This window comes from Schistocerca nitens, chromosome 1, assembly GCF_023898315.1.
Source record: "Schistocerca nitens isolate TAMUIC-IGC-003100 chromosome 1, iqSchNite1.1, whole genome shotgun sequence".
Classification (NCBI taxonomy): Eukaryota; Metazoa; Arthropoda; class Insecta; order Orthoptera; family Acrididae; genus Schistocerca; species Schistocerca nitens.
In genome coordinates, this window is record NC_064614.1 from 756,374,732 (window position 1) to 756,401,496 (window position 26,765).

The 26,765-nt window shown below is 38.0% G+C and overlaps 2 protein-coding genes across 2 annotated transcripts in view; one reads left to right on the forward strand and one right to left on the reverse strand.

Moving 5' to 3' along the window:
* The window catches only part of LOC126260912 (metallo-beta-lactamase domain-containing protein 1), a 31,097-nt gene extending 29,744 nt beyond the window's left edge, over positions 1-1,353 (reverse strand). The window contains exons 1-2 of the mRNA XM_049958375.1: positions 1,091-1,353; positions 642-806 (exon numbers count right to left, since the gene is read on the reverse strand). Coding sequence (XP_049814332.1) covers positions 642-806; positions 1,091-1,241 — 316 coding nt within the window. The 5' untranslated portion in view covers positions 1,242-1,353. The remainder of the gene's footprint in view (positions 1-641; positions 807-1,090) is intronic.
* Positions 1,354-1,632: 279 nt separating this feature from the next.
* LOC126260920 (bolA-like protein DDB_G0274169) lies at positions 1,633-15,753 on the forward strand. The gene is made up of 4 exons (XM_049958389.1): positions 1,633-1,842; positions 1,956-2,191; positions 3,255-3,323; positions 15,536-15,753. Exons 1-4 carry the CDS (start codon positions 1,815-1,817, stop codon positions 15,614-15,616), a joined length of 414 nt encoding a protein of 137 aa, XP_049814346.1. The 5' UTR covers positions 1,633-1,814; the 3' UTR covers positions 15,617-15,753.
* The last annotated feature ends 11,012 nt before the right edge of the window (positions 15,754-26,765 follow it).

A 26,765-nucleotide genomic window follows, 5' to 3' on the forward strand; every position in this document is an offset into this window, starting at 1 on the left:
GAATGCTGTAAAACAGTATACTAGACATCACAGTTGTGCAGAAAAAGTGTGGATCACTGATACTGTTATTCCAAATGATTGATAAGATGACAAATAACTTGAAAACACTTCACGTATGAGGGCTTGAAAACTGAGCTACAGTGGCATTGGCATAAGCAAATAAAAGTGGTCCCAGTGGTTCTCGGTACACTGGGAGCAATACTAAAAGGTCTTATTGGGCATTTTAAGACTGCTGGCATTGATAATATAGCCATCTGCCAACTGCAAAAAGCCACTTTACTGGGATCTTCACGAATTATCGCGATATATCGTGCAGTGCTAGATGTTGGGGACGTGTTTGACTAGTGACAAAGCATGACATCCAACACAGAAAACTCACTAGCTATGTTTACTGTTACAACAACAATAATTGTTTACATCATTCTGCAAAAAGTTAAGCAGATGGCTGATAACCATACATTGTAAAGAGTATCACTTACTGAAACTTTCTGGCCAATTATCAGCGCACATTCTACTGTACAATGAGAATGCAATCCGCTGATATCACTTACTATTCGCTGTATCTTTGTAAAGTGCTAATTTTTGTTTATGTTTTATAATCCTACTTTTGACAAACTCCAAAAGATAATGGAGTTACTTACCTGTTTCGAATGGATGAATAAAATACGTATTCTTGAAGGATACAGAAAACCCCACAATATGTTTTGCATTCATAAAAAGGTTGTTGTTCCCTATATGATCTGAATGACCGTGAGTACAAACCACATAGTCAATTTCTTCGCAGGTGACTCCATGGCGTGCTAGTCCTGCAGAATGAGTGATTTCAATTAAACTGCGGCAAAGCTCAACATTAAGCTTATCTATTATGAATATTGTACACTATATGGATATGTATTAACTGAATGCACATACTGATAATTGCAAGTCCCATCTGAATAGAACGCTGAAGGGGCTCGAAAATTGTTTTAAGGAAATAAATATTTTAAAAATGCTTGGTCTTAGATATTTGTATTTACGTCAAAATGAAAAAGCTTTTTTAAAAAAAGAAAGCAAGAAGTGTCATTCGTTACAAAACAAATTATTAGTGAACCTTCGATTATAAGTTCCTTGTCCCATGCTGTCATAGTATCCACTATTATTTTTTTCGGTCCTTTAATTAACGTGCAACTACAGTTAGCTTCCATTCCATTCTCCGTCATCTTCGAGAATCCATCGTAAAGTACATGTACTTCATACGCCATGATTCAAGTAGTTGCAGATCATCCACAAAATTTCTAGCGCGACGACAATCAAATTTGAAAATCACGCACAGCTGATCAAAACATTGTCAAAGATTCCTCAAATTTGCTGACCAAAGATGTAGGTAGTCAAGTGAAGTGCTATGGACAGAGTTACAATAATACAACCATCAAATGAAAATCCGTTTGTAAAACGTACTTAAAATACATGCAAAAATAAATAACATCTAGTTACAGACACTGGGCTTACAAAGTGACATCGCGAATACAAAAATTTGTCATGTATTGTTGTCCACTCTCATTTCACAGACTCTAAAGTCAGCTGTCCTCATATAGTCCGAAACACACACATTTGCCCAATGAGTACTTTTTATTTATTTTTTAATGACGCAAGTTTCTCCTCTCCAAAAAGAAGTAAATACACTTTTAGTAAGTCGTCACAATTTAAATCGTTAAACGGAAGATGCGCGCAGCTTGTTGAGTTTGGGTTGCCAGTGCTGTAGTAAGCAGTTGTGGTTTGTTTATGCTAGACAGCTGACAGCTGATTGACTCCTTCAATAGTCGACGACTCGGCGAATGATTCGATCAGTCAAATTGGTTACAAGTGAGAATATTTCCTTATGTCAATTAAACTCATTAGCCACATCGATCAAAATTTTCAATTTGTTTACAATTCCTTCCAACCATATTCCTTATGATGAACCTTTTTCTTTGCAGGTGTACAAAACGTACGACTCTGTGGTCGATGTGGGTTAAATAAAATGTCTATTAATTCAGAACCAGCTGCGAAACCGATTGAAACATCAATACGCCAAAAACTGTCAGAGAATTTGCAGCCACACCATATTCAGATTATTAATGAATCATACATGCATAATGTGCCCCGTGGTTCGGAAACTCATTTTAAAGTCGTCGTCGTTTCAGAAAAATTTGAAACGTTGCCTCTTATAAATGTGGGTTGATACGTAATATAAAGTTTTTCGTACTTTTTGCAGATCTTTGGTTAGAATGAACTGTCAAGTGACTGCATGAAACAAGTGCATTCATTACATTTAGTTGCGTTGTGTTTGACACCCCCTGAATAATGATTTTGTACAGTTGATCTGAGCACTACGTTTAATGTGTAAATGACCAAACGCTCATATTCTAAATTATTCATGCCTTCCACGATTGCCTATACCATATTTGGCAGTGTCTCACATGATCCTCTTTTTTCAGTAGGGCCAATAAGCGTCTCTGCAGATTTGGATATACTTAAAAGAATCAATGGCTAGAAACTGGGCATAATGAAATCACCACTGATGCCAAGTCATTAGTTATTAGTGTTGACCTGGAACAACGGAGGGCATGTTCCAAATGCTCAAAAATTTTTAAACTTTTACTTATTCATCAAAAATTCAAAAACATTATTTGATCTTTGTAAGGCAGTAGAAAGCATAACTGTGATTACTGAATTTAACAAACGTAGACATTACAAAAGTAACATATATGGGTATTGTTTAGTAAAGATAACTAGTATTATTACATGCTGAAAATTTTGTCATTGTGCATTAGCTTATGATAAAGTCTTTAGTTTTATAATTTGTCTGTCATATATTCTTCATTCTGTAAGATTTTTATTTGTGTCAATATCTGTTGAATTTTCATAATCCATTGGGTTCCATAGACACCATAAGGACTGAGAACCTTGTGGGATGTGGGAGGAGCCAATGTAGACGCACCAGTACACAAAAAAAGACGCAACTTAATCAATAAACTATTACTACATTGGTAAATACTATTTCTGCTTACACAAGCTAAATGTAACCTAGTAAAATGAAAGGAAAGACACCACTAAACAAAAAGTTGCAATTTTCTCAGTTATATGCATTGTCCACCTATGGAACATCTTAATACCATCTATAGTGTGTTTAATCAAGTCCGTTAACATTTCAGTAACATATAATTTCAGCAATTTGTCATGTAATTCAGTCACTATGTGCAGCTAAGTATTTAATATTTTTCATTTTATTTCAGAGGCATCGAATAGTAAATGAAATACTGAAGGATGAACTGAAAAATGGTGTTCATGCCTTGTCAATTGTGGTAAGTGTGCTTAAAATAAGAACAAGTACTGACTACAGAGCATAATGTACGCTGTACAATATTCTCTTTATATCTATCATAGAAATTGTGCAACCAGAATGTAGAGAAATGGGGAGAGCGAATGCATTTAAGACATATTGTGCTACATCATATGTTAGGAACTTTTGAGAGAGGGAGCATCCATGAGCATATGCTCACGTTTTAGTACAACCAAATAAGTATTTCAGCACCAGGTAATATCCTAAAGTAGGCTACACCACCTAAAATTATACTCGTGCAATAGTTGTTCTGAATTCATTACTTTCTGTATATGTCCAAAGAAAGTGCAAGAGATGTGTGCTCTCGTGAAGAGTGACTGACCAAACCAGAGGAAAAAGTGAAAATATTTTTCAGAACAATTGTTTGTGTACACTCCTCTTGAAGAATGCTTTTCAGCACACTTATGTAGGGTGTTACATCCACATCATATGAAGAATTCTGCTCGACTTCAGTACATAAAGAGTCACAATTGGAAAATGTGTATGACCCTGCAACAACACCTCACCTGACTAAAAAACTTACTAATTCCACGATTTGTCCAAATTGCTGTATTTTGATGGTATAAAAGTAGATCACCTTTCTTTGACTTCATACATTGTACTTCTACATCCACATCTATACTCTCCAAGCCACCATCATTGTGCTGCATTATGTGATCAAAAGTATCCGAACTCCTGGCTGAAAATGACTTAAAACTTTGTGGTGCCCTCCATCAGTAATGCTAGAATTCAGTATGCTGTTGCCCACCTGTAGCCTTGATTACAGCTTCCACTCTTGCAGGCATATGCTCAATCAGTTGCTCGAAGATTTCTTGGGGAATGGCAGCCCATTCTTCATGGAGTGCTGCACGATGTTGGTAGGTGAAGCCTGGTATGAAGTCAGCATTCCAAACCATCCCAAAAGTGTTGTATAGGATTCAGGTCAGAACTCTGTGCAGGCCAGTTCAATACAGGGATGTTGTTATCATGTAACCATTCTGCCACAGGCTGTGCATTATGAACAGGTGCTCAATCGTGTTGAAAGATGCAGTCACCATCCCCGAATTGCTCTTCAACATTGGGAAGCAAGAAGGCACCTAAAACATCAGTGTAGTCCTGTGCTGTGATAGTGCCATGCAAAATAACAATGGGTGCAAGCTCCCTCCATTGAAAACACAACCATACCATAACTCTAGCGCCTCCGAATGTTACTGTTGGCACTACACATGCTGGCAAATGATGTTCACTGGGCATTCGCCATACCCACACCCTGCCATTGGATTGCCACCTTGTGTACTCCACACAATATTTTTTCACAGTTCAATTGTCCAATGTTTACGCTCCTTACACCAAGCGAGGTGTCATTTGGCATTTACCGGTGTGATGTGTTGTGTATGAACAGCTGCTCATCCATTAAATCAAAGTTTTCTCACTTTCCCCCTAACTTTCATAGTACTTGCACTGGATCCTGATCATCATCATCTTGGACAGTTTCCAGCCACTGGCTGGGTCTGTCGGGAACACAAGCCTCTCCATCGTGTTCTGTCTTTCCACCATTCCCCCTCTTCCACCTTCGTCCAGTTCTCTCCTCTTCTCGTCACACATTCCTTCACTCCCTTCACCCATCTACCTCTTGGTCTTCCTCTGGGCCTCTTCCCCTCCAGTTGCAGATCAAACATCCTCTTTGGAATTCTTCCCTCATCCATTCTCTTCATGTGTCCATACCACTGCAGTCTTGATTTTTCTATTCTGTCCTGTACTGGTTCCTCCTTTAGTCTTTCCCTCACATACACATTTCGCAATCTGTCTCGTCTTGTTACACTCAACCTGCTCCTCTGGAACTTCATTTCCCTAGCCTGTATTCCACTTTTGTCGCTTTTGTGCATTACCCATGTCTCACTTCCGTATGTCAATATGAGGACAAAGTAGGTTCGGTATATAATTCCCTTGGATTTCTGTGGCACCTCCTTGCTCCAAATAAGCCCCCTAATGCATTTGTAGAACTGCCCTGCTTTTCTGCACCTTTCATTTATTTCCATTGCGTTTCCCCCCTTACTTTCAATCATGCTTCCCAGGTACTTGAAGTTCTCTACCACTTGTAGTTTTTCCCCTCCACAAGTTATATCCACATTTGGCCTATTCTTCTTCCTTGTTGTGACAATTATTTCACTTTTCCTTGCAGAGAAATGCATTCCTGTATGATGGTCTGGATAGCTGTCTGCCTTTTACATATTACGACCCTCTTCAACTGTCAGCGGTCTCTGTCAGTCAACAGACAAGGTCGGCCTGAGCGCTTTTGTGCTGTACATGTCCCTTCACATTTTTGCTTCACTATCACATTGGAAACAGTGGACCAAGGGATCTATAGGAGTGTGGAAATCTTGTGTACATATGTACGACACAGGTTACACCCAATCACCTGACCACGCTCGAAGTCCGTGAGTTTGTGGGGGGTGTCTGGATACTTTTGATCACATAGTTTATGTGTGTTGGAGGGTTTAGCTGGCAACAATATATACCCCCCTCCCCCATTTTTCCATGTTCCATTTGTAAATGGGAAGAATAAGTATGAGTAAACTACCACGTGAACTGTAATTTCTCTGATTTTCTCATCATCATCATTGTGGGAGATGTGTGTGGAAAAACAATACATTGGCCTACTCTTCTTGAAACAACATATGCTCTCAGAATTTTAACACACACACACACACACACACACACACACACACACACTCTCTCTCTCTCTCTCTCTCTCTCTCTCTCTATATATATATATATATATATATATATATATATATATATATATATAAAAAGAAAGATGATGAGACTTACCAAACAAAAGCGCTGGCAGGTCGATAGACACACAAACAAACACAAATATACACACAAAATTCAAGCTTTCGCAACAAACTGTTGCCTCATCAGGAAAGAGGGAAGGAGAGGGAAAGACGAAAGGATGTGGGTTTTAAGGGAGAGGGTAAGGAGTCATTCCAATCCCGGGAGCGGAAAGACTTACCTTAGGGGGAAAAAAGGACAGGTATACACTCGCACACACACACATATCCATCCACACATACAGACACAAGCAGACATATTGGTCTTTAAATATGTCTGCTTGTGTCTGTATGTGTGGATGGATATGTGTGTGTGTGCGAGTGTATACCTGTCCTTTTTTCCCCCTAAGGTAAGTCTTTCCGCTCCCGGGATTGGAATGACTCCTTACCCTCTCCCTTAAAACCCACATCCTTTCGTCTTTCCCTCTCCTTCCCTCTTTCCTGATGAGGCAACAGTTTGTTGCGAAAGCTTGAATTTTGTGTGTATATTTGTGTTTGTTTGTGTGTCTATCGACCTGCCAGCGCTTTTGTTTGGTAAGTCTCATCATCTTTCTTTTTAGATATATTTTTTCCACGTGGAATGTTTCCCTCTGTTATATTTATATATATATATATATATATATATATATATAGGGAAACATTCCACGTGGGAAAAATATATCTAAAAACAAAGATGATGTGACTTACCAAACGAAAGCGCTGGCACGTCGATAGACACACAAACAAACACAAACACACACACACAAAATTCAAGCTTTCGCAACAAACTGTTGCCTCATCAGGAAAGAGGGAAGGAGAGGGAAAGACGAAAGGATGTGGGTTTTAAGGGAGAGGGTAAGGAGTCATTCCAATCCCGGGAGCGGAAAGACTTACCTTAAGGGGAAAAAAGGACAGGTATACACTCGCGCACACACACACATATCCATCCACACATTACAGACACAAGCAGACATATTTAAAGTTTGGGCAGAGATGATCTCTGCCCAAACTTTAAATATGTCTGCTTGTGTCTGTAATGTGTGGATGGATATGTGTGTGTGTGCGAGTGTATACCTGTCCTTTTTTCCCCTTAAGGTAAGTCTTTCCGCTCCCGGGATTGGAATGACTCCTTACCCTCTCTCTTAAAACCCACATCCTTTCGTCTTTCCCTCTCCTTCCCTCTTTCCTGATGAGGCAACAGTTTGTTGCGAAAGCTTGAATTTTGTGTGTGTGTTTGTGTTTGTTTGTGTGTCTATCGACGTGCCAGCGCTTTCGTTTGGTAAGTCACATCATCTTTGTTTTTATATATATATATTTTTTAACTCTATCTTTTCCTCTCTTCCCCCTCCCCCCACTTTTTTTTACCTCTTCCCCCTCCCCTTTGTGTTGGTCCCAGACTGCTGAGCAATACTCAGGACTCTACCTTAAAAATGTTTTGCAAGTTACTTCTTTTGTTCATGAATTATTTATTAGACTTCCTTATGATTAGATTAGATTAATACTAGTTCCATGAATCATGAATACGATATTTCGTAATGATGTGGAACGAGTCGAATTTTCCAATACATGACATAATTAGGTTAATTTAACAACATACTTAAGTTAATATAACAACTTTATTTTTTTGTGTTTTTTGTTTTTCTTTATTTTTTTATTTTTTTAATATTTTTGTCTTGTTTTGTTTTTTTCTTTTTTTTTCTTAATTTATATCTAAAAATTCCTCTATGGAGTAGAAGGAGTTGCCATTCAGAAATTCTTTTAATTTCTTCTTAAATACTTGTTGGTTATCTGTCAGACTTTTGATACTATTTGGTAAGTGACCAAAGACTTTAGTGCCAGTATAATTCACCCCTTTCTGTGCCAAAGTTAGATTTAATCTTGAATAGTGAAGATCATCCTTTCTCCTAGTATTGTAGTTATGCACACTGCTATTACTTTTGAATTGGGTTTGGTTGTTAATAACAAATTTCATAAGAGAGTATATATACTGAGAAGCTACTGTGAATATCCCTAGATCCTTAAATAAATGTCTGCAGGATGATCTTGGGTGGACTCCAGCTATTATTCTGATTACACGCTTTTGTGCAATAAATACTTTATTCCTCAGTGATGAATTACCCCAAAATATGATGCCATATGAAAGCAATGAGTGAAAATAGGTGTAGTAAGCTAATTTACTAAGATGTTTATCACCAAAATTTGCAATGACCCTTATTGCATAAGTAGCTGAACTCAAACGTTTCAGCAGATCATCAATGTGTTTCTTCCAATTTAATCTCTCATCAATGGACACACCTAAAAATTTGGAATACTCTACCTTAGCTATATGCTTCTGATTAAGGTCTATATTTATTAATGGCGTCATACCATTCACTGTACGGAACTGTATGTACTGTGTCTTATCAAAATTCAGTGAGAGTCCGTTTACAAGGAACCACTTAGTAATTTTCTGAAAGACAGTATTGACAATTTCATCAGTTAATTCTTGTTTGTCAGGTGTGATTACTATACTTGTATCATCAGCAAAGAGAACTAACTGTGCCTCTTCATGAATATAGAATGGCAAGTCATTAATATATAAGAAGAACAATAAAGGACCCAAGACTGACCCTTGTGGAACCCCATTCTTGATAGTTCCCCAGTTTGAGGAATATGCTGATCTTTGCATGTTATGAGAACTATTTATTTCAACTTTTTGCACTCTTCCAGTTACGTACGAATTAAACCATTTGTGCACTGTCCCACTCGTGCCACAATACTTGAGCTTGTCTAGCAGAATTTCATGATTTACACAATCAAAAGCCTTTGAGAAATCACAAAAAATCCCAATGGGTGGTGTTCGGTTATTCAGATCATTCAAAATTTGACTGGTGAAAGCATATATGGCATTTTCTGTTGAAAAACCTTTCTGGAAACCAAACTGACATTTTGTTAGTACTTCATTTTTACAGATATGTGATGCTACTCTTGAATACATTACTTTCTCAAAAATTTTGGATAAAGCTGTTAGAAGGGAGATTGGACGGTAATTGTTGACATCAGATCTATCCCCCTTTTTATGCAAAGGTATAACAATAGCATATTTCAGTCTATCAGGGAAAATGCCCTGTTCCAGAGAGCTATTACACAGGTGGCTGAGAATCTTACTTATCTGTTGAGAACATGCTTTTAGTATTTTGCTGGAAATGCCATCAATTCCATGTGAGTTTTTGCTTTTAAGCAAGCTTATTATTTTCCTAATTTCAGAGGGAGAAGTGGGTGAGATTTCAATTGTATCAAATTGCATAGGTATGGCCTCTTCCATTAACAGCCTAGCATCTTCTAACATTTAGAAAATGATTATTAAAAATATTTTCAACTTCTGACTTTTTGTTCGCAAAGTTTTCATTCAATTTGATGGTAATACTGTCTTCCTGTGCTCTTGGTTGACCTGTTTCTCTTTTAATAATATTCCAAATTGTTTTAATTTTATTATCAGAGTTGCTGATTTCAGACATGATACACATACTCCTGGATTTTTTAATAACTTTTCTTAATATAACACAGTAGTTTTTATAATGTTTGATAGTTTCTGGGTCACTACTCTTTCTTGCTGTCAGATACATTTCCCTTTTCCGGTTACAAGATATTTTTATACCCTTAGTAAGCCATGGTTTGTTACAAGGTTTCTTATGAGTATATTTAACTATTTTCTTGGGGAAGCAGTTTTCAAATGCATTTACAAAAATTTCATGAAATAAATTATATTTTAAATTGGCATCAGGTTCACGGTACACCTCATCCCAGTCTAACTGCTGTAGGCTTTCCCTGAAATTTGCAATTGTTAAAGCGTTGACTGAACGTACTACTTTGGAGGACTGTTTAGTATTGCTGAATGGAGCTATGTCATATATTGTAACTAGCTGTGCACCTTGATCAGAAAGACCATTCTCAACAGGCTGAGCATTTATCTGGTTAAACTTATCTTGGTCTATAAAGAAGTTATTTATCAGTGAGCTGCTATCCTTTACCACCCGAGTAGGAAAATCAATAACGGGTGTCAAATTGAAAGAACCGAGTAATACTTCAAGGTCATTTTTCCTATTACCCTCTTTCAGAGAATCTACATTGAAGTCCCCACAAATAATAATTTGCTCCCCCCTGTCTGACAGATAGCACAACAAGGAGCCCAAATTTTTCAGAAATAGATGAAAATTTCCTGATGGGGACCTATATACAGTTACAATTATAAATGTGCCTTTATTTAATTTAAGCTCACAGGCACATGATTCTATATGTTTCTCTACACAAAACTTTTTTGTTTCTATCCTTTTTGCACAATGATAACTTTTGACATATATGGCAACTCCTCCTTTCTCCATATTTTCTCTCATTACATGTGCAGGGAGCTTATATCCACTTACATTTACCTTATCCATATCAGTAACAATGTGGTGCTCAGACAGGCATAGCATATCTATTTCATTCTCAGCTTCTAAATCTTCTAAACAAACCAGAAGCTCATCTACTTTATTCTTTAAACTCCCAATATTTTGATGAAATATACTTACATTATTTTTAATTATACTTTTATGAGAACCTTTCCTTATTCTAACATTTGCAGTACTCTCCTGTCTGAGTTTCTCATTGTGCTTAGGCCTAGTTCCTATACCAGTGGTCACATGGTGTTCAGAGAGGCAGATTATGTCAACTGGGTTGGGTGACTTTAATTCATCAATGCAATTACCTAGGACTGAGATACAACTTGGTGGAGATAAAATTTCTGGTGATTGGTGAAAATTTATAATTGACAGCTGTGATTGGTGATCCAATGTGCTAGAATTGTGCTGTTTAATTTCTTTCCTAAACTGAAGATTTGTTTCAATCCTGACCTCTCGTAGAACTTGACATCTTTCTGTCTTACCTATCCTAAAAAAGGTGCTGCTCCAACACCTGTAACCACTGGTATTTTACCATTCATGGCAGTGCCTCCCCCCCCCCCCCTTAAATTTCCTGCTATTACCCCAGCCAGTTTCCCCTTCCCTTTCCTGTTGAGATGTAGGCCGTGCCTGGTATAGTCCCACCTACTGAGATAATCAACAGGAACCACACCAATATGAGCCCCCGCACCCGACCCAAGCAGCCGTTCCAACTCCAAATTAACTCTCCCAACAGAAGAGTTCAAATTAGGCTGGTCATGGCATCTCAGGACAGATACAAATTCAACATTGGTGTGTCTCGATGCCGACGCAATCTTTACCAGGTCACACTCTATACTGTACCCAGGATCTCTGTCGATGCTGTTCCCTGGCCCTCCCACAATAACCACGGTGTCTTCCCTGGTAAATCCTTTACAGAGTGAACCTAAATCCTCTGTCACCTGATCCAGACTAGCACTTGGTTTGAAAAAATTTGTGACCTGGTATTCTGGTCCTAATTCCTCCTGCAGAAGTTGGCCTACACCTCTGGCATGAGAACTGCCTAACAACAAAACTTTCTTCCTTTTCGATGACTTTCCTACATTCTTTTTCAATTTCCTATTGAAAGTTTGTTGTGTCCTGTCTACACCTACCTCTGCTTGAGGCTCATCAGTTTCTAACTGAAGCAACAGGTCAAACTTATTTTTGACATTCACCACAAAACTGTCAGACTTAGTTCTAGGCCTGTTCCTTCTGCTACCTGTTAACACTTCCCACCTCTCTTTGCCCTTCTCCCTCCTTAACCTGTCCAGATCTTCCCTAGCCTGATATAGCTCAGCCTGAAGGGCAGCAATTTTCCCCTCCTGTTCCACTATCTTCCTATCTCTGCTGCAAATCCTACATAACCACTGATGAGCCTGATCCACTTTCCCAACACCCACGCCACTGCAGTCCCCCCAGTGAAAAAAACTACTGCATCCATCACACCAAACCCCGGAAGTAACAATTCTACGGCAAGTCAGGCACTTCTCACTCATGGCAAAAATAATACTTTAGCTAGAATAAATCAATTAAATTACCGAAAATCAAAAAAGACGTTACAAGAATTAAGCCTATTCACAAATGTATATAAGCAAGTTTCTGATTTAAAATTCCGCTGTTTTTCTGAGATCTGTATTAAAACAATGAAGGTATACGCTATTTATTATATATTTCACTCGATGGAATGAAAAAAAGGACAATTAATCGAGATACTTTTACTTTGATTCTCCAAAAACGTTACAAGAATTAGGCCTATAAACAAATGTATATAAGCAAGTTCCTGATATAAAGTTACGCTGTTTTTCTGAAATCTGTATTAAAACAATGAAGTTATACGCTATTTACGGTAGTTTACTTATTTTTATTCTTTCAGTGCCTGTCGGCCTGATATCTGCATTTCCTACCATTAGTTTTCTGTTCAATTTAGGTCACTCATGACAATTACTACTAGGTACTTTACAGTTGTTAAACAAACAGTAAATGATCCTTCAACTATTTATGCACATTGTGCTACATTTGTTAATGTTAAAGGTCAACTACCTGGCCCTGTAACACAGCTTTTGCTGTAATTTGCTACCATATTCTGGAATTGCAACTTTCCTGTAGAAAACAACATTGTCTGTGAACAGGATCATAGAACTTCCAACGTTATCCACTACACCATTTCCTTGGGGTACTCCCTAACTTACCTTTACATCTGCCATTTTCAAACCTTTAAGAACCACACTTTGAGCTCTACATCTGTACTAATAACGCAAAACATTATGACCAATGCTCACACAACATTGGGTGCTGCCTGGTGGCATTGCCGACACGTGACATGCTAACAAAAGTATGTTAGTGGAGCAGACATGGATCTGCTAAGGGATCACCATAGCATAGATATGGACTTCAACTGGGGAAATCCATAGACATAAGTGACTTTGACAAAGGACAGATTATTGCTACACTCAGCCTGTAAAGGAGTATCTCGAAAATGACGAAGCTGGTCAAATGTTCACATGCTACTGTTGTGAGCATCTATGAAAAGAAATAGAAGGACAGGGAAACAACCAGCAAACACTAAATGGAAGGACGTCCATGACTTTTCACAGAACATGGGGTTTCGGAGGCTTATTTGCTCTGTGAAGTGCTTAGATGGTGACCTATGGCATATCTGCCGAAAGAGCACAATGCTTTTGCACAACCAAGTGTTTCGGAGCACACCGTTCATTGTGCATTGTTGAACATGGAGCTCCACAGCAGATCACTCCTGTGTGTTCACGTGTTGATCCAACAATGACTCTCCAGTTGCAATTGCAGTGGATGCAGGACCATCAAGGATTCAGCTATCGATTAATGGAAACATGTCGGCTCTTCAGGTGAATCACATTTTTGCTACACTAGGTTGCTGGTTGTCTCCACAAATGCTATCATCAATGTGAATGGTGGCTCAAATTGTGCAGTGCACCATAGCCACAGGCTGGTGGGAGCAGTGCTGTGCCATGGGAGACATTCTCCTGCACTTGCATAGGACCTGTGGCATTAATCAAAGACACGTTGACAGCTGCAAACCACCTGCATCCCTTCGTGCTAGATGTATTCCCCGACGGCGATGTCATCTTTCAGCAGCATGATTGTCCATGTCTCAGAGCCAGAACCATGCTGTAGTGGTTTGAGGAGCATTATAATGTACTCATGTTGATGTCTCAGCAGCCAAATCACCTGATGTAAATCCTATGCAGCCCATCTGGGTCACTATCGGGCACCATCAAATTGTGTGTAAATCAGTGGCCTGCTATTTACACAAATTACATGACCTGTGCATAGACATTTAATGCCACATACCTCCACAAACTTATCAATAAACTGTCGGACCCCTGATACACAGAATCTGTGGTGTATCTTGTTCCAAAGATGGACAAACAAGCTGTGAAAAAGGTCATCATAATGTTTTGTCTCATCATTGTACACTCTGCAAGTTACCATTAGTTGCTTGGCAGAGTGTACATCTCACTGAATGCCTCTGTGCACACAGTAATTATTTTAATCTTATCCTCACAATCCCTATGTGACCAGCACATAGGGGAATTAGTATATTCCTAGAGTCATCATTTAAAGCCAGTTCTTGAAAATTTGTTAATAGACATGACCAGGATGGTTTATGTCTGTCTGCAAGAATCTTCCAGGTCAGTTCGTTCAGTCCAGTCACAAATTTCACTTGATATGCCATATGATCATACTTTTGACAATAAATGTAGATGTGGGACTAAGTCAAATGCTTTACGGAAATCAAGAAATACTGCATCTATCTGACTACCTTGATCCAAAGCTTTCACTATGTCATGTGAGGAAAGCACTACATGCTGGCAAGTCCTGGAGCCAGTCACAAATCTGTCCCAATACTCAGTAAGCTTTTCTTTTGTGCGCTAAAGAACAGTGCAAATTTATCTAATACCATCCAGACATTAAGAAAAACAGAATCTACTTGGACAACTTTGTGTTTGACGCTCTGAATTTTTTGGCTGAAAAGAGAAACCTGAGTTTTACAAGATCTTGGTTTATCAAATCCATGTTGATTTTTATAGTGGGGTGTTTCATTCTCAAAAAATACCATAACACTTGAGAATAAAACATGTTCCATAATGTTACAACAGATTGATGTCAGTGACATAGGCCTATAATTATCTGCATCTGTGCAACAGTCTTTCTTGAAAAAGGTAATGACCTGCACCTTTTTCTGATCACTTGGTACCCATCATTCCTCTAGAAACTTCCAGTACACTCCTGATAGAAGGAGAGCAAGTTCTTTTGCATAATCTCAGATGCCTTTCCAAAACACAATGGCATAAAGCAGCTAGTGAATCATTAACGTACAGCAAACAGGCTATCAGTGCACTTTATATCATTCGTACATTCCTAACTTGTTTTTGTCTTTATTGGCATTTGGATTCTTATTTTATTTAGTGTTTTCCATTGCAGGGCTACTGAGATTTAGAATTAATCACACAACCATTATGAACATTACTCTTTAAAAAAGGGGGGGGGGGGGAGGGGGAGGGGGGTTAAACATCTGCAACTAATGAAGCTGTATTGCATTTCCACAAAGTTTTTGTATCATCTTAGAACAGGTTTAGAATACTGGAAGGACCATTTTCATGTAATTATACTTCTGCTCTGAGTGTTACCAACATAAACTGAAAAACATTTCATTCATGTCAGTGCTGTACGTGACACAATTTCCAGAAGTGATTTCTGTCAGCCAATTTCTATACTTTTAAGTGTGCATAGGCATGGTCTTTATGAAAGAGAGACTACTTTAACTTCATTTATTATTTGCTAATCTGTTTGCTGATGGTAGCTCCTTGTAAAACTGATAAAAAGAGGTGAATGTGCAATCTGTAATCCTTGGTTACCTGTATGTGACAGTTTCAAAGAAGTCTCTTTAATTTGTGTCATTTAAGGCAAAAACTCCGAAGCAGTGGGAAGAGTCAAGCAAGGAAGTGACGTCTAGTCCAGCATGTAAAGGTGGTTTTGGAAAATAAATGTTTCATAACACATCTGAAAGCATATTTCAAAATAAAAGAAGTATGCCTCTGTATCATGTAAATCAACTGTCTTGAGTATGTATTGTTATAAACAGTAGGTTTCATTAAAATAAAGATTCTTTCATGTCAAGAAACATTGTTTTGCTTCTTTTTCTCTCCCCTTCAAGTTCGTGATTACATCATCTGCTACCTGGTGAAATGGGAAATAAGTTATGCAGAAAATTTAAACAATTATTTTAAGTAAGAAAATGAACTGAACTTCAGTTTAAGATCATGTGTTAAAACAGAAATTTATGTTTATATTTGGAAGAAATTATATTAAGAGGTGCAAAATTCTGTGTCAGGAAACAATGGTAAAGAAGATATATAGCGCAGGTGACAAATATTTTTATTAAACTAAGTATTGTGAATCAGTGACAGTTTGTCTTCTATAAAGGAATTTCTGAGCAGAGGAAATGAGTAAAACATGTACAGTGAACGATTACTGATTTGGACTAATGGAGGTGAGTTTCAGGCCAAATTATTCAAACTCCAAATATTTTTCAAAATGTTTATATGAAAATATAAAATGAAATGCAATGAAATGAAGGTATATAACATGTGAAGTATTACAGGATGTAACAGTTAGCTGCAACTTGCTACATTTTTGGCAATGTAGCTAATGATTTGCTGATGCCGAGAGAAATTTCAAGAAAGTCAGGTTAACATGATGCTCTCTACCAGAATTACATATTTATTGCATAAAACTGTAACAAAACTGGCTCACAAAAAACCGTCAGAAAACTGAAACCCTGAGTGATTGATATGCCACTGTTTGTATATATTTCGAACAGTCACTGCTTACATCATTCATTATTAGAAGCAGAAAATTTATGGCTTACAATCAAAAATTAGCTGGTGTATGCTGACTGATCAAATCCAAACTCCAATCACACATTGCAACATAAAGTTTTAGACAGCTTTTGACTTTTAGTATTGAAATTCACAAAATATGTTCAGTAACAACGCTTATATCATGAAGATTATTAGTTGGAAAATGTTCCTGACATTTGCATGAGTTTATTCCATAAATACTAACAAGAAGCTGGTTTCACTTTTTCTAAACGATATCAAGGAATTTCAAAATGAGAATTGTTTATGTTTTATGTTCAGCTATCGATCAGTAACAGTCTAACCAGCACATAGATATTTGTATGCTTTCTAAGATCAAAACAAAATTGTCAGAATATGAATCAGTATAATAAATTGAGTTCTAAAAGACCACATAAATGAAATAAGATTGTTACAAAAAATTTCATAAGCCTTTAGATGTGGCAGCCTGATACTTGAGGTCAACATGTCATGTCATACTTATTCTATCAGTCATATATTGGTACATTTTATACATTAGCAGTTAAGTAAAAACTAGATGAACCATAATATTATGAGAAATACTGTATAGTTTATTTAAATTAATAGCAACTAATGTAATGATATCATAACAATTACAAATAGGACAAACAAATTAAAGTTACAATACACTTTGAAAGATTATGTTAAACAAGCTTGATATATACACTACTGCACATGCGCTGTATTGCAAATTTATATTTTACCATTTATTTGTTGGAGTCATCTAGCTCTATGACCCATGATCCATAGCAGAGGCACTACTACATCATGATGATGCCATGGCATTTCATTCTCAGTACCTATTGATAATGGCTTAAGTTTACACAGCACTAACTATGAGAGGTCAGGTTTGAGCCACTTGCCCGCTTTCCGGCTAATTCAGCTTTTTTTTTTACAAAAAAAGGTCCAAAGCTTTATTATGATTTTTCTAAATACTGTAACAATGAACTTAACAATACTAAACTCTTTGAAGCACTATCTTGGATTTTATCAAGCACTCTCATTTTATCTTATAAACTTAATGATTTGTATTTACTCATAATACTCATCTTGGTTACTGTATTGTACTGTACAACATTTAATACACTTTTAAGTGATCACAAAGACAGAATTCGACACCACTCGTCATGTGGACAGCAGCAAACAAACTGAGCAGGATTTGATTTTGTTGTGTGCGTATGATCAATAATGATACATATGTTCCTCATTATCCGCCACAGCTGAAGCAAATGGGAAAGGAGAGGGTGCTTTCAACATTTTGGAGTGAATAAAGTTGATGCAAATGAGATCAGGTACAGTAAGATGACATTTCATTTTGCAGTACGAAGCAGGAAGCAGTTCAGCTTCTGGGAGGCCAGCATCTGCCTGTCACAAGACAGAATAAAATGGATGTGATGAAGGTGTAACACCTTTAAAATCCTAAGTCATCCCTGTCTGTCTGGTAGTACCTTGTAAGGATCTCGTGCATGGATGTCTGCAACAAGGGGGTGAGGTGGCGGGAGAAGAGGGAGAACTTGCTCCCTCTTGGAATCTATTGTATTTTTATTCATTACAGAATTCTTATACTTTTCTAGAAATGATCGTCTGAACTACAGATCTAACATTGCTGAATGCAGCAGGAAACACGGTGTCTTTCGCAAGCACTGCATGACAGGTTCATTTGGTTGTCTAGCTGTCCTGTACACTGTACCATTTCCTTGATGCAGTTGTTTTTTGGCATTGTTTTGCTATCACGGAAATTAAGAAGCTTTACAAAATATTGCTAAAATAGTCTCCAATATTTGTATGGCACATCCTCGTACAGCCATTACTGACCTGCAGTTACAACAACCAACACAAAGTAAACATGGCATTCCTGATATTTGTCCCAGTTCACAGGGACATCCAGTAGCCTACTGCATAATTCAGTCACAACAGTGCTTTAGTGTATGCCTTGGGGGGAGGGGGGGGGGGGCAATGAAGAGAAGACAAAGCTTACTTAAACTACACTGAGTTTCACAAGGCAGAGTCATTGTAGTAGAATCTGAAGAACACGACCATGTACATGACTGTTATATATCACTACCTTATTTATTGGCCCAAATACTTCACTGGAAAAAAAAGAAAGGATATCATTTTATGGATTAACTAAACTAACTAACTAAACTCCGTCTACAGGCCGCAAGCGACCCATCGGGACCATCCGACCGCCGTATCATCCTCAGGTGAGGATGCGGATAGGAGGGGCATGGGGTCAGCACACCGCTCTCCCGGTCGTTAAGACGGTTTTCTTTGACCGGAGCCGCTACTATTCGGTCGAGTAGCTCCTCAATTGGCATCACGAGGCTGAGTGCACCCCGAAAAATGGCAACAGCACGTGGCGGCGGGACGGTGACCCATCCAAGCGCCGGCCACGCCCGACAGCGCTTAACTTCGGTGATCGCACGGGAACCGGTGTATCCACTGTGGCAAGGCCGTTGCCTATTTTATGGATTAGAAAGAAAAAAAAACAAATGTGAAATTTTTAGGTCAGAATTATGTCCTCTTCAGGAATGTAGACTGTTTCAAATAGTGCAACATGCAGTCACAGCATTACAAATTCTCCAGTCTATTTTGCATGGCCGCAGATTGTGTGTCAGACTGGAGAGATGAGGACCATCTTGGTTCATCCTAGACTGTTAACAGTCTATTTCTGCTGGCTGACTTGAGTATTGTTTTGGGAGATTTTGCATATCTACTCTTAAAACAATAGCCCAGGCTTACATTTTACCCAAAGAACCCCAAAAAAGGTAGCTTCCAAAACATTTTGTTCAACTTTTATTACGCAAGTTAACATTAACAAATAAAAGACATGAAAACAATGAAATAAATCCATTAATGTGATCATATGTGAAGTTTTGTTTGTGAAATTGGTGTTACAGATGGTACCAAAGTTGAATAAGGGTTTTTAAAAGTTTATTTTTTGTTTCTTCAATTTGAGGAGTGTCGGTCAGTGAAAATTTGCTGATTGTTTTGTTGGTATCCAACAAAGTTTTCTAATTGATCTGACTTCTTTTCCATATTTAAGATTTTAATTTTCATAATCAACCTGAATTGTTGGTATATTCCAAGTAAAATATATTTTGTGAGTATTTTATAACTTTATTTCCTAGCTTGTTGGGTACAGTGGATTTAATCATACAAGATCAGCTTGGTAAATGAAAATACATATTAACAATATAAAAATATTAACTTCTTGTGTACTACTGAAGTACCTTTTTGGTATCAGAGTAATCCATCTTTAAAAAGTGAGACAATCATTGTCATATTTGAGAAACTCTAAGTATTCTTGTACTTCCCGTTGAATTTATTTCTCGGAGCACGACACATTTTCAAACTCACTAATCAGTTATATCAAAAAAGGTAATTTCAGATTCTTGTTTAATTGTAGATTGTTGGATAATTTTTGTGGACACTCATTGTCTTTTTTTCACAGTTATGTAGCTAATGGAGCCAGGAAATTATCAATATAATTCAAAGGGAGGAAGCAGCAATCCTCCGTGTTGAGGCCAGTACAGAAAGAAGCTTCATTCTGGAGGAAGACAGTAGTTCCTTGAGTACTCACAGTTGATGGAAGTCACCTGGCATAACAACTATTATGATACCTGTAGTACTGTGATGTGTAAGGATATGGGAAACCTTCCTTAGTATTTGCAGTCTGCTAAAAATGTGTTGACAGTCTCCTGTTGGGTAAAATGTTCTGGAGGTAAAATGCTCCCTCATCTGAATCCCCAGATGAGGAATACTACTGGATGGAGCTATTAGACGCACAATTATTCCATGAGGCTCAGTTCACTGATGCAAGTCATCAACTGGACATCACTTTGGTGACTTTCGTGTCCCTAACTTACCTCAAAATCCTACCAGGGAAAGGGGATATAAAGTTTAATGTGGAATCTGAATCATCTGACATTCCTGGTTAAAGGCAGGCTGAAATATTCTATGATCTGATTAGGATTCCGTCACTGATCTTTCATTTTCCAAGCATGAACTTTACCACTAAACCACCAGGCCTGTTGGTATTAGACATCAAAAGAATTCTATGCTGGCTGAGTACATGGAATATTATAATACTAAAGCAATTTGCTTTACTAGAAGACCTAAAGCTAGAAATGAAAAGTATGCAGGTAGATTTTGAGGAACCAGAGAGACGCGATGGACAGGAGAGTGAGATTTTTGGAGTGGGGATCATACAATTTTTCAGACAGGGTTAGGCAATGGTAGAGCAGAAATAGAAATAATAATGAACAAGGGCATTGGAAATGAGTAATTATGTGCATCAAATGGAAGGAACATTGATTATGAAACTAAACAGATATTCCACAGGCATTGTAATTATACAGGTATTAGGTCAACTATAGCTATGACAGAGAAATTTGAGAAGTGTTTCATAGTATTAATGAACTTGTAAACTATATATATCAGGTGGGATGAGAATTTAATAATAATGAGAAACTGGAATGCATTATCAGTGAAGCTAGGGAACAGACAAAATAAGCTTGATGCATCAATGTTACTTACTATGAAGAAGACACATCTCGATGTTTCCATTGTTTGAACTTGATACATTATATAATGGCCAAAACTTGCGCATGGAAATTATATGAGACTAATTATGCAGGGAAAATTCTTACACATCAGAATCTGTATCTGTGTTTGACAGATACATTTCATAGCTATGATTTTCACTCAAAAAAGGTTACAGTTCAAATGTCGTTTCCTGCAAGACCAGTTAAACTATAGTAAACAGATGTTTACAGCATTTTCTAAATTCGTTATTCTACTGATCAAACTGACATTTAATCATGTGCAGACGCTACACAAACAAGCCATACAGAACAGCAGCCAAGTGCTAATTTAGTTGCAATATAATAAAAATATTTAAGTGGTTGGAGAAAGAAATCATTGGTAAATAGGTCCCAATTCTGGGAGATATATGAAACAAAAGGATTGCTGAGTGTACCTAAACCGATGTCATTGACATTAAATCCTTGTTTTTTCATGAGTTTCATCCATTGATTGCTTGTGTTGTTGACAGATAAGGTGATTGTCTGGTTCAGAAAACATTCACTCAACTTACAAAGCACCTGGACAGACGTCAGTTGTAGCACGCATTGTCCTTTGGAAACTTGTATTTAGAATATTCCATAGAAAACACATCAGGCTGACACTGTGCCTTGGTCTGAGAGGACTGATGGCTACCCACATTACAAATCCAGCAGACAAGCTTCATGGTTCTCCAAAACCCCAGAGGAATCTTCCAAACTTTCATTCCGTGTTCATAAAAGGTGACACTAAAATGAGCATTACAGTGTTTCCTTCGCATTGCACATATCTTTCATGCAACACTGTGACAAAAGCTGTTACACTTATTTGACACCACCATATGCACTGATGTCATGGCAATTTGCTGTGTGAATACACTGAACAACTGTGAGAAACACTGCGTACAGGCCTACCAGTTAGTAATTGAGTAGTTTGCAACTTGTTTACCAGCAAACAGCTGTTACTCTACACACCAATAAGTGATCACGCACGCATCTGAGTTGGTGCAGCACACTAAATTTATCTCACTGAGAGACAGTTTCACAAATAAAATCTCTTAGGAGGTTACAATAAGTTTATGTTCCCAAGGGGGGCGAGTTCTGCCTGTGGTAGCGTTTATACCAGAATACTTTTTGCTGACTTGATAGAATCCAATTTACTAGGTTACATTTTGCTGGTGTAAACACAAAATAGTATTATGCAAAATAGTAATAGTTCCTTGTTAATACATTGTACAGATTAAGTTTTCACCAATTGCTTGTCTTTTGTTAATGTATTCTTGGTTTGTTCCACACCTTTAAAGGTTCTCCTTCATGAAGGGATCTATAGAAAACGATTAATAAATTAATGACTGAAGGAATGAACAAACATTTGGAAAAGTTAGGATATGTAAAAATATTGAAGTTCTGCAAAGCAATGACTGTAATCAGATGACAATTCAGTCATTCATCCAGTCATCATGTTCCATGCAAATTATCAAAGAAGTGAACCTTCAGGTACACGGAACGAATCAAGGTCTACACTGAAAAAAGACCAGGAAACCATACCTCTTGATATAGTATATCTAACTCTATATCTGCATTATCTAGCTATCTGTATATACACAGCTGGGAAAAATGCAGCACCTTCAATGGCAATGTCATTTTATTGACAAGTGACAGGTAGTTCATAACTGTAGGAGTACATGATAAATTCTGACCAAATGAAACACACATCACAGTAAAGGATGCCCACCCAGTGAGTAACATCGGTACATAGTTTGTACCCCTCTGCCCACAGTGCAGGCATGAATCTCACATGCAAAGAACCATAAAGGTGTCCAATGCTGTCTTGAGAATCTTGCACATTTTTTTCAATTTGGCAATGATTCTTGCAGGCCCTGTAGATCGAGTAAGTTCCCACTTCATCATGTCCCATATGTGTTCAGTTGCAAGAGATATAGTGATCTTGCTGGCCGGGGCACTTGTATACCATGAAAGCACTTTGTGTAATGGCAGCCGTATGTTGACGTGCATTGTCATGCTGAAAAAGCACACCACCTTCATGTTGAAGAAGTGGCAGTAGCACAGAGATAAAAGCCTGTGTATTGTAGTGGGCACTTGTTACTTCACCCTACAGAAACACCAAATGTTACTGATGGCCTCCACATTACGAAGCCTGGGGTGGGACCTCTATGTCATGGGCAAGTGCACTCTGAAATATGCTGCGCAGCAGGTCTACACCATATATGTGTATGTCCTTCACTTGCATACATACAGGACTTACTCTCATCACTGAAGACAAAAGAGTGTCATTCCATTCTCCACTCAGCTCTTTCACAACACCAGAGTACCTTTCCTTGGAGGTGTTGTGATGTCAGCATTGGCGTGGGAAGAGGCACACATGGTCATGCATAGTTCTGCTGCAAGTAGACGATTGACAATGGTTCTTGGTGACACAGCAGGTGCAGCATGTGCCCAGATTTCTTCCACAGATGATGTTTGGTCTGCCACTACCGTTAGCACTATGCACCAATCTTGACGTATGTCTGTAAAATGCAGAAATCTAGAACAAGCTCTACAGGTGTGGTAATGTTCCACAGACCACTGCTGTAAGCAGTGACACACCACCAATACATTGTGCCCAACATGTATGGCAATCCTTTGATACATCTAGCCTGCTTGCTGCTGGCCCACAATGTGACCCAATTCAAATGGCTGAAGCTGTTCATTCAACAGGAGCATGTACTCTTGGTGGAGCATGGTTACCCTATAAGGGTTGTTGCAAACACTGTTCACCTGTAAGCTTAGCACACTTCCTGCCTGCAGAGTCAAAACACTTTTGGTGAAGCAAGCTGGGAAACTTTTACTTCCCCTCTTGTTTTGCCATCTGCCTCCTTAGAATTCATTTTTTCACTTCTAACTAATTACCATTAACAGATTCAAGTATAATCTGCATTTTCATAAAAGAGAAAGGTTGGCACTCCGTTCTAAAGAATATAACACCAGATCTAATTTTGTGCCTAGTTTTATGTATGTAATTGATTTTCTAATTTATTTCAACTATACCTAGTTAGTATCTTTTGTTATAGGGTGAAATCAGTAATTGTTTCGTAACTTAAATTCTGTTGTTGACTTATACAGAAATATAAATTTTGTACTAATGAAAAACATTTGGAGGAACAACTAATAATATTCTTAAAGTATTTATTTGGCTCTATTCAAAAACATGTTAGCAAAGCCAGCCCTTAATTAATTCCAAAGTAATTAACAATTTTGTGAAAAGTATTGTTTGTGTAATAATATTTGTTAATTTCATGAATTAACAAATAATTCAGCCTAACTCTTGTAGTAGAAGAAACTGTTAAAAAGAACCTATTTTTCAGTGTATTCAGTTAATTTAATGAGTTACGTTAAGTTTTCATTTGCAAGGCCCCTGAATGTAGGTTTGATTGCTTCTATTACAACAGCTAGTAGAGAATTCCTGTGATGATATTCTTCACCGCCAGTGATTGACCTCTGGTAGCCACACCATGATTCACTTCCTTTTGGGCACAAGTTGTGGATAGGGTTATTGTCTGTGGACATTTTGTGGATGTATAAGGCCCAAACTGCTTGTTTCATATTTTTCTAGTTCCCTGTGTTCCTTCTAATTGCCAAGCCATAATATGTCTGTAGCTTGTCATTTTCTTAATTCGTCAGTTACCCTCTGTCTTTTATTCCCTTCCAATCAGATAATTTTCTTCCTGACAAATCTTGTCTCAGCCTTCTAAGTCTAGTGCCAAGTCTTTTCTGCACATGTCCCACACATTCTAACTTCTGCACAATAGTCTCATTCCATATGTAGCACATTTTTGAACCTCAAGGAAAGCTTTACAATCACCATCACCAAGGTACTTCACATATCGCAGGCCACAGGAGGCAACAGAGTTGGTAAACAAGCTGACAACTCCCTGCATTTCCATACCTCCACTTGAGCCTTTATAGTTCATATTACATTCATGATCTGGAATCCCTTTCACACTACTATGCCAAAATTTTCTCAACACTTCAACATCTAGTACTTGTTGATCATTATGAAAGAAAGCAGCAGTGTAAGTAACAACAAATAGCACTCTCTTGCCTTTGTTTCGCTTATGAGACAATTCCTCTCCTTTTTTTATTGTAAGCGGCGGTAGTGTGCACAAAAGCGAGTGATGCTGCAAGCGGCTACAGGTCGTAAACACTCATTATCAGAATGCGACAAACAATGCATGACACAGTACAATAATGCAGTTTCAGCTTAGAGTGACGTAAACACCTATAACAAAGATCAGATCAAAGTACAATAAGCAATCTATTCAAACCAGATGAAGCACATGAAAAAGGAAGGGTACCTGTATAAATATGGACGGAGCGCCTGATACATAGCAATGGCTACTTTGTAAATCTTAACTGTTAAGCTTACGACTCGAACCAAACTACTGTAGCTGTATCTTCATCCATTCGACCTTAATTGTGTCTCATGTTACAATGGACCAACTTTGTTTCGATTTGGAAGTGTGGTCTAAGACTTTTCTCTCGTCTTGAATTTCGAGTCTCAAATCCCAGGTGCGGCTTGGATTCGGGAAAATAATTTTTCCTTGATTTCGAGTCTCATTTGTCAGGTACGGCTTAGATTCGAGTAAATACAGGAAGTTTTAATTGCACTTTCTGTCAATTTAACTTCGAACAATGTGTAGTTTCAGTACCTATTATTGTGAGGATATATTAGGGCCCAATTTTTGGTCCCGGGACAGTCAGACCATGGCCGAGTTTCAGACAAGAAACCTGTTTTGGTTAGAACAACAACAATGCATTAACTTAACTGTGAAATAAGTGTAACACAATTATGCTGTGTGTTAAAACAATGACAGTGTCCATTCCATACATACCTGATTATTCCAAAGGGACTGTGGACTATGTGGTTATGTTTTTTTCTGCTCGTACATGTTCAACAGTAAACTATTGTAGCAGTATGTGGATGTTCACCTGCAACCTATTAATGAGGCTTATTGAAAGTTAAACAATAATGCACTGGCCATATAACTGTGTAATATTGGGGGGTTGCGAACAGTGAAAGTAAAAGACTGTGAAATGCAACTGTGCATCTGTCAGCTACATCATTTACAGTAGTCAGTAGTTGCACTTCCGCCTCCTATTTTTTTCAGCCAGAACATCAACATGGAGGATAATCAATGAAGAGATAAAAGCACAGAATGCTGTCACACATTGGATGCATAGACAGCCCTCCTGAGGATCATCTGATAGTCGATGATCAAGATAAATGAAACACTAACATTATAACTTCTCAATATGCACATATTATATGCTGTGCCACTGAACATAGTCCTTGAGTGTGTTGCATCATTTTCTTTTCAGCGAAATTTGGCACACATACTGTTTGTCTCACACAAGGCACTGTCAAGGTTAGAACCTCACAGGTCCCACAGGAAGGGAGGCAGGGGCAAGAAATGGCTTCTCAGCTTATGACATGACTGCCCTGAATAACAGAAATGACGTATTGGGATAGACTGGCCTGGCTTATCAACCTGCTTTGCAGAGCAGTGCAAGAAACATTTTTCATGTTCCAAACATTTAGGTTGCCCTGCATGACAGGCGTGTAGTAGGAGTTGAAACAGCTTACTTTATCGACCCATTTTCCAGGGAGGTACATGTGCGGATGGGCACAGCTT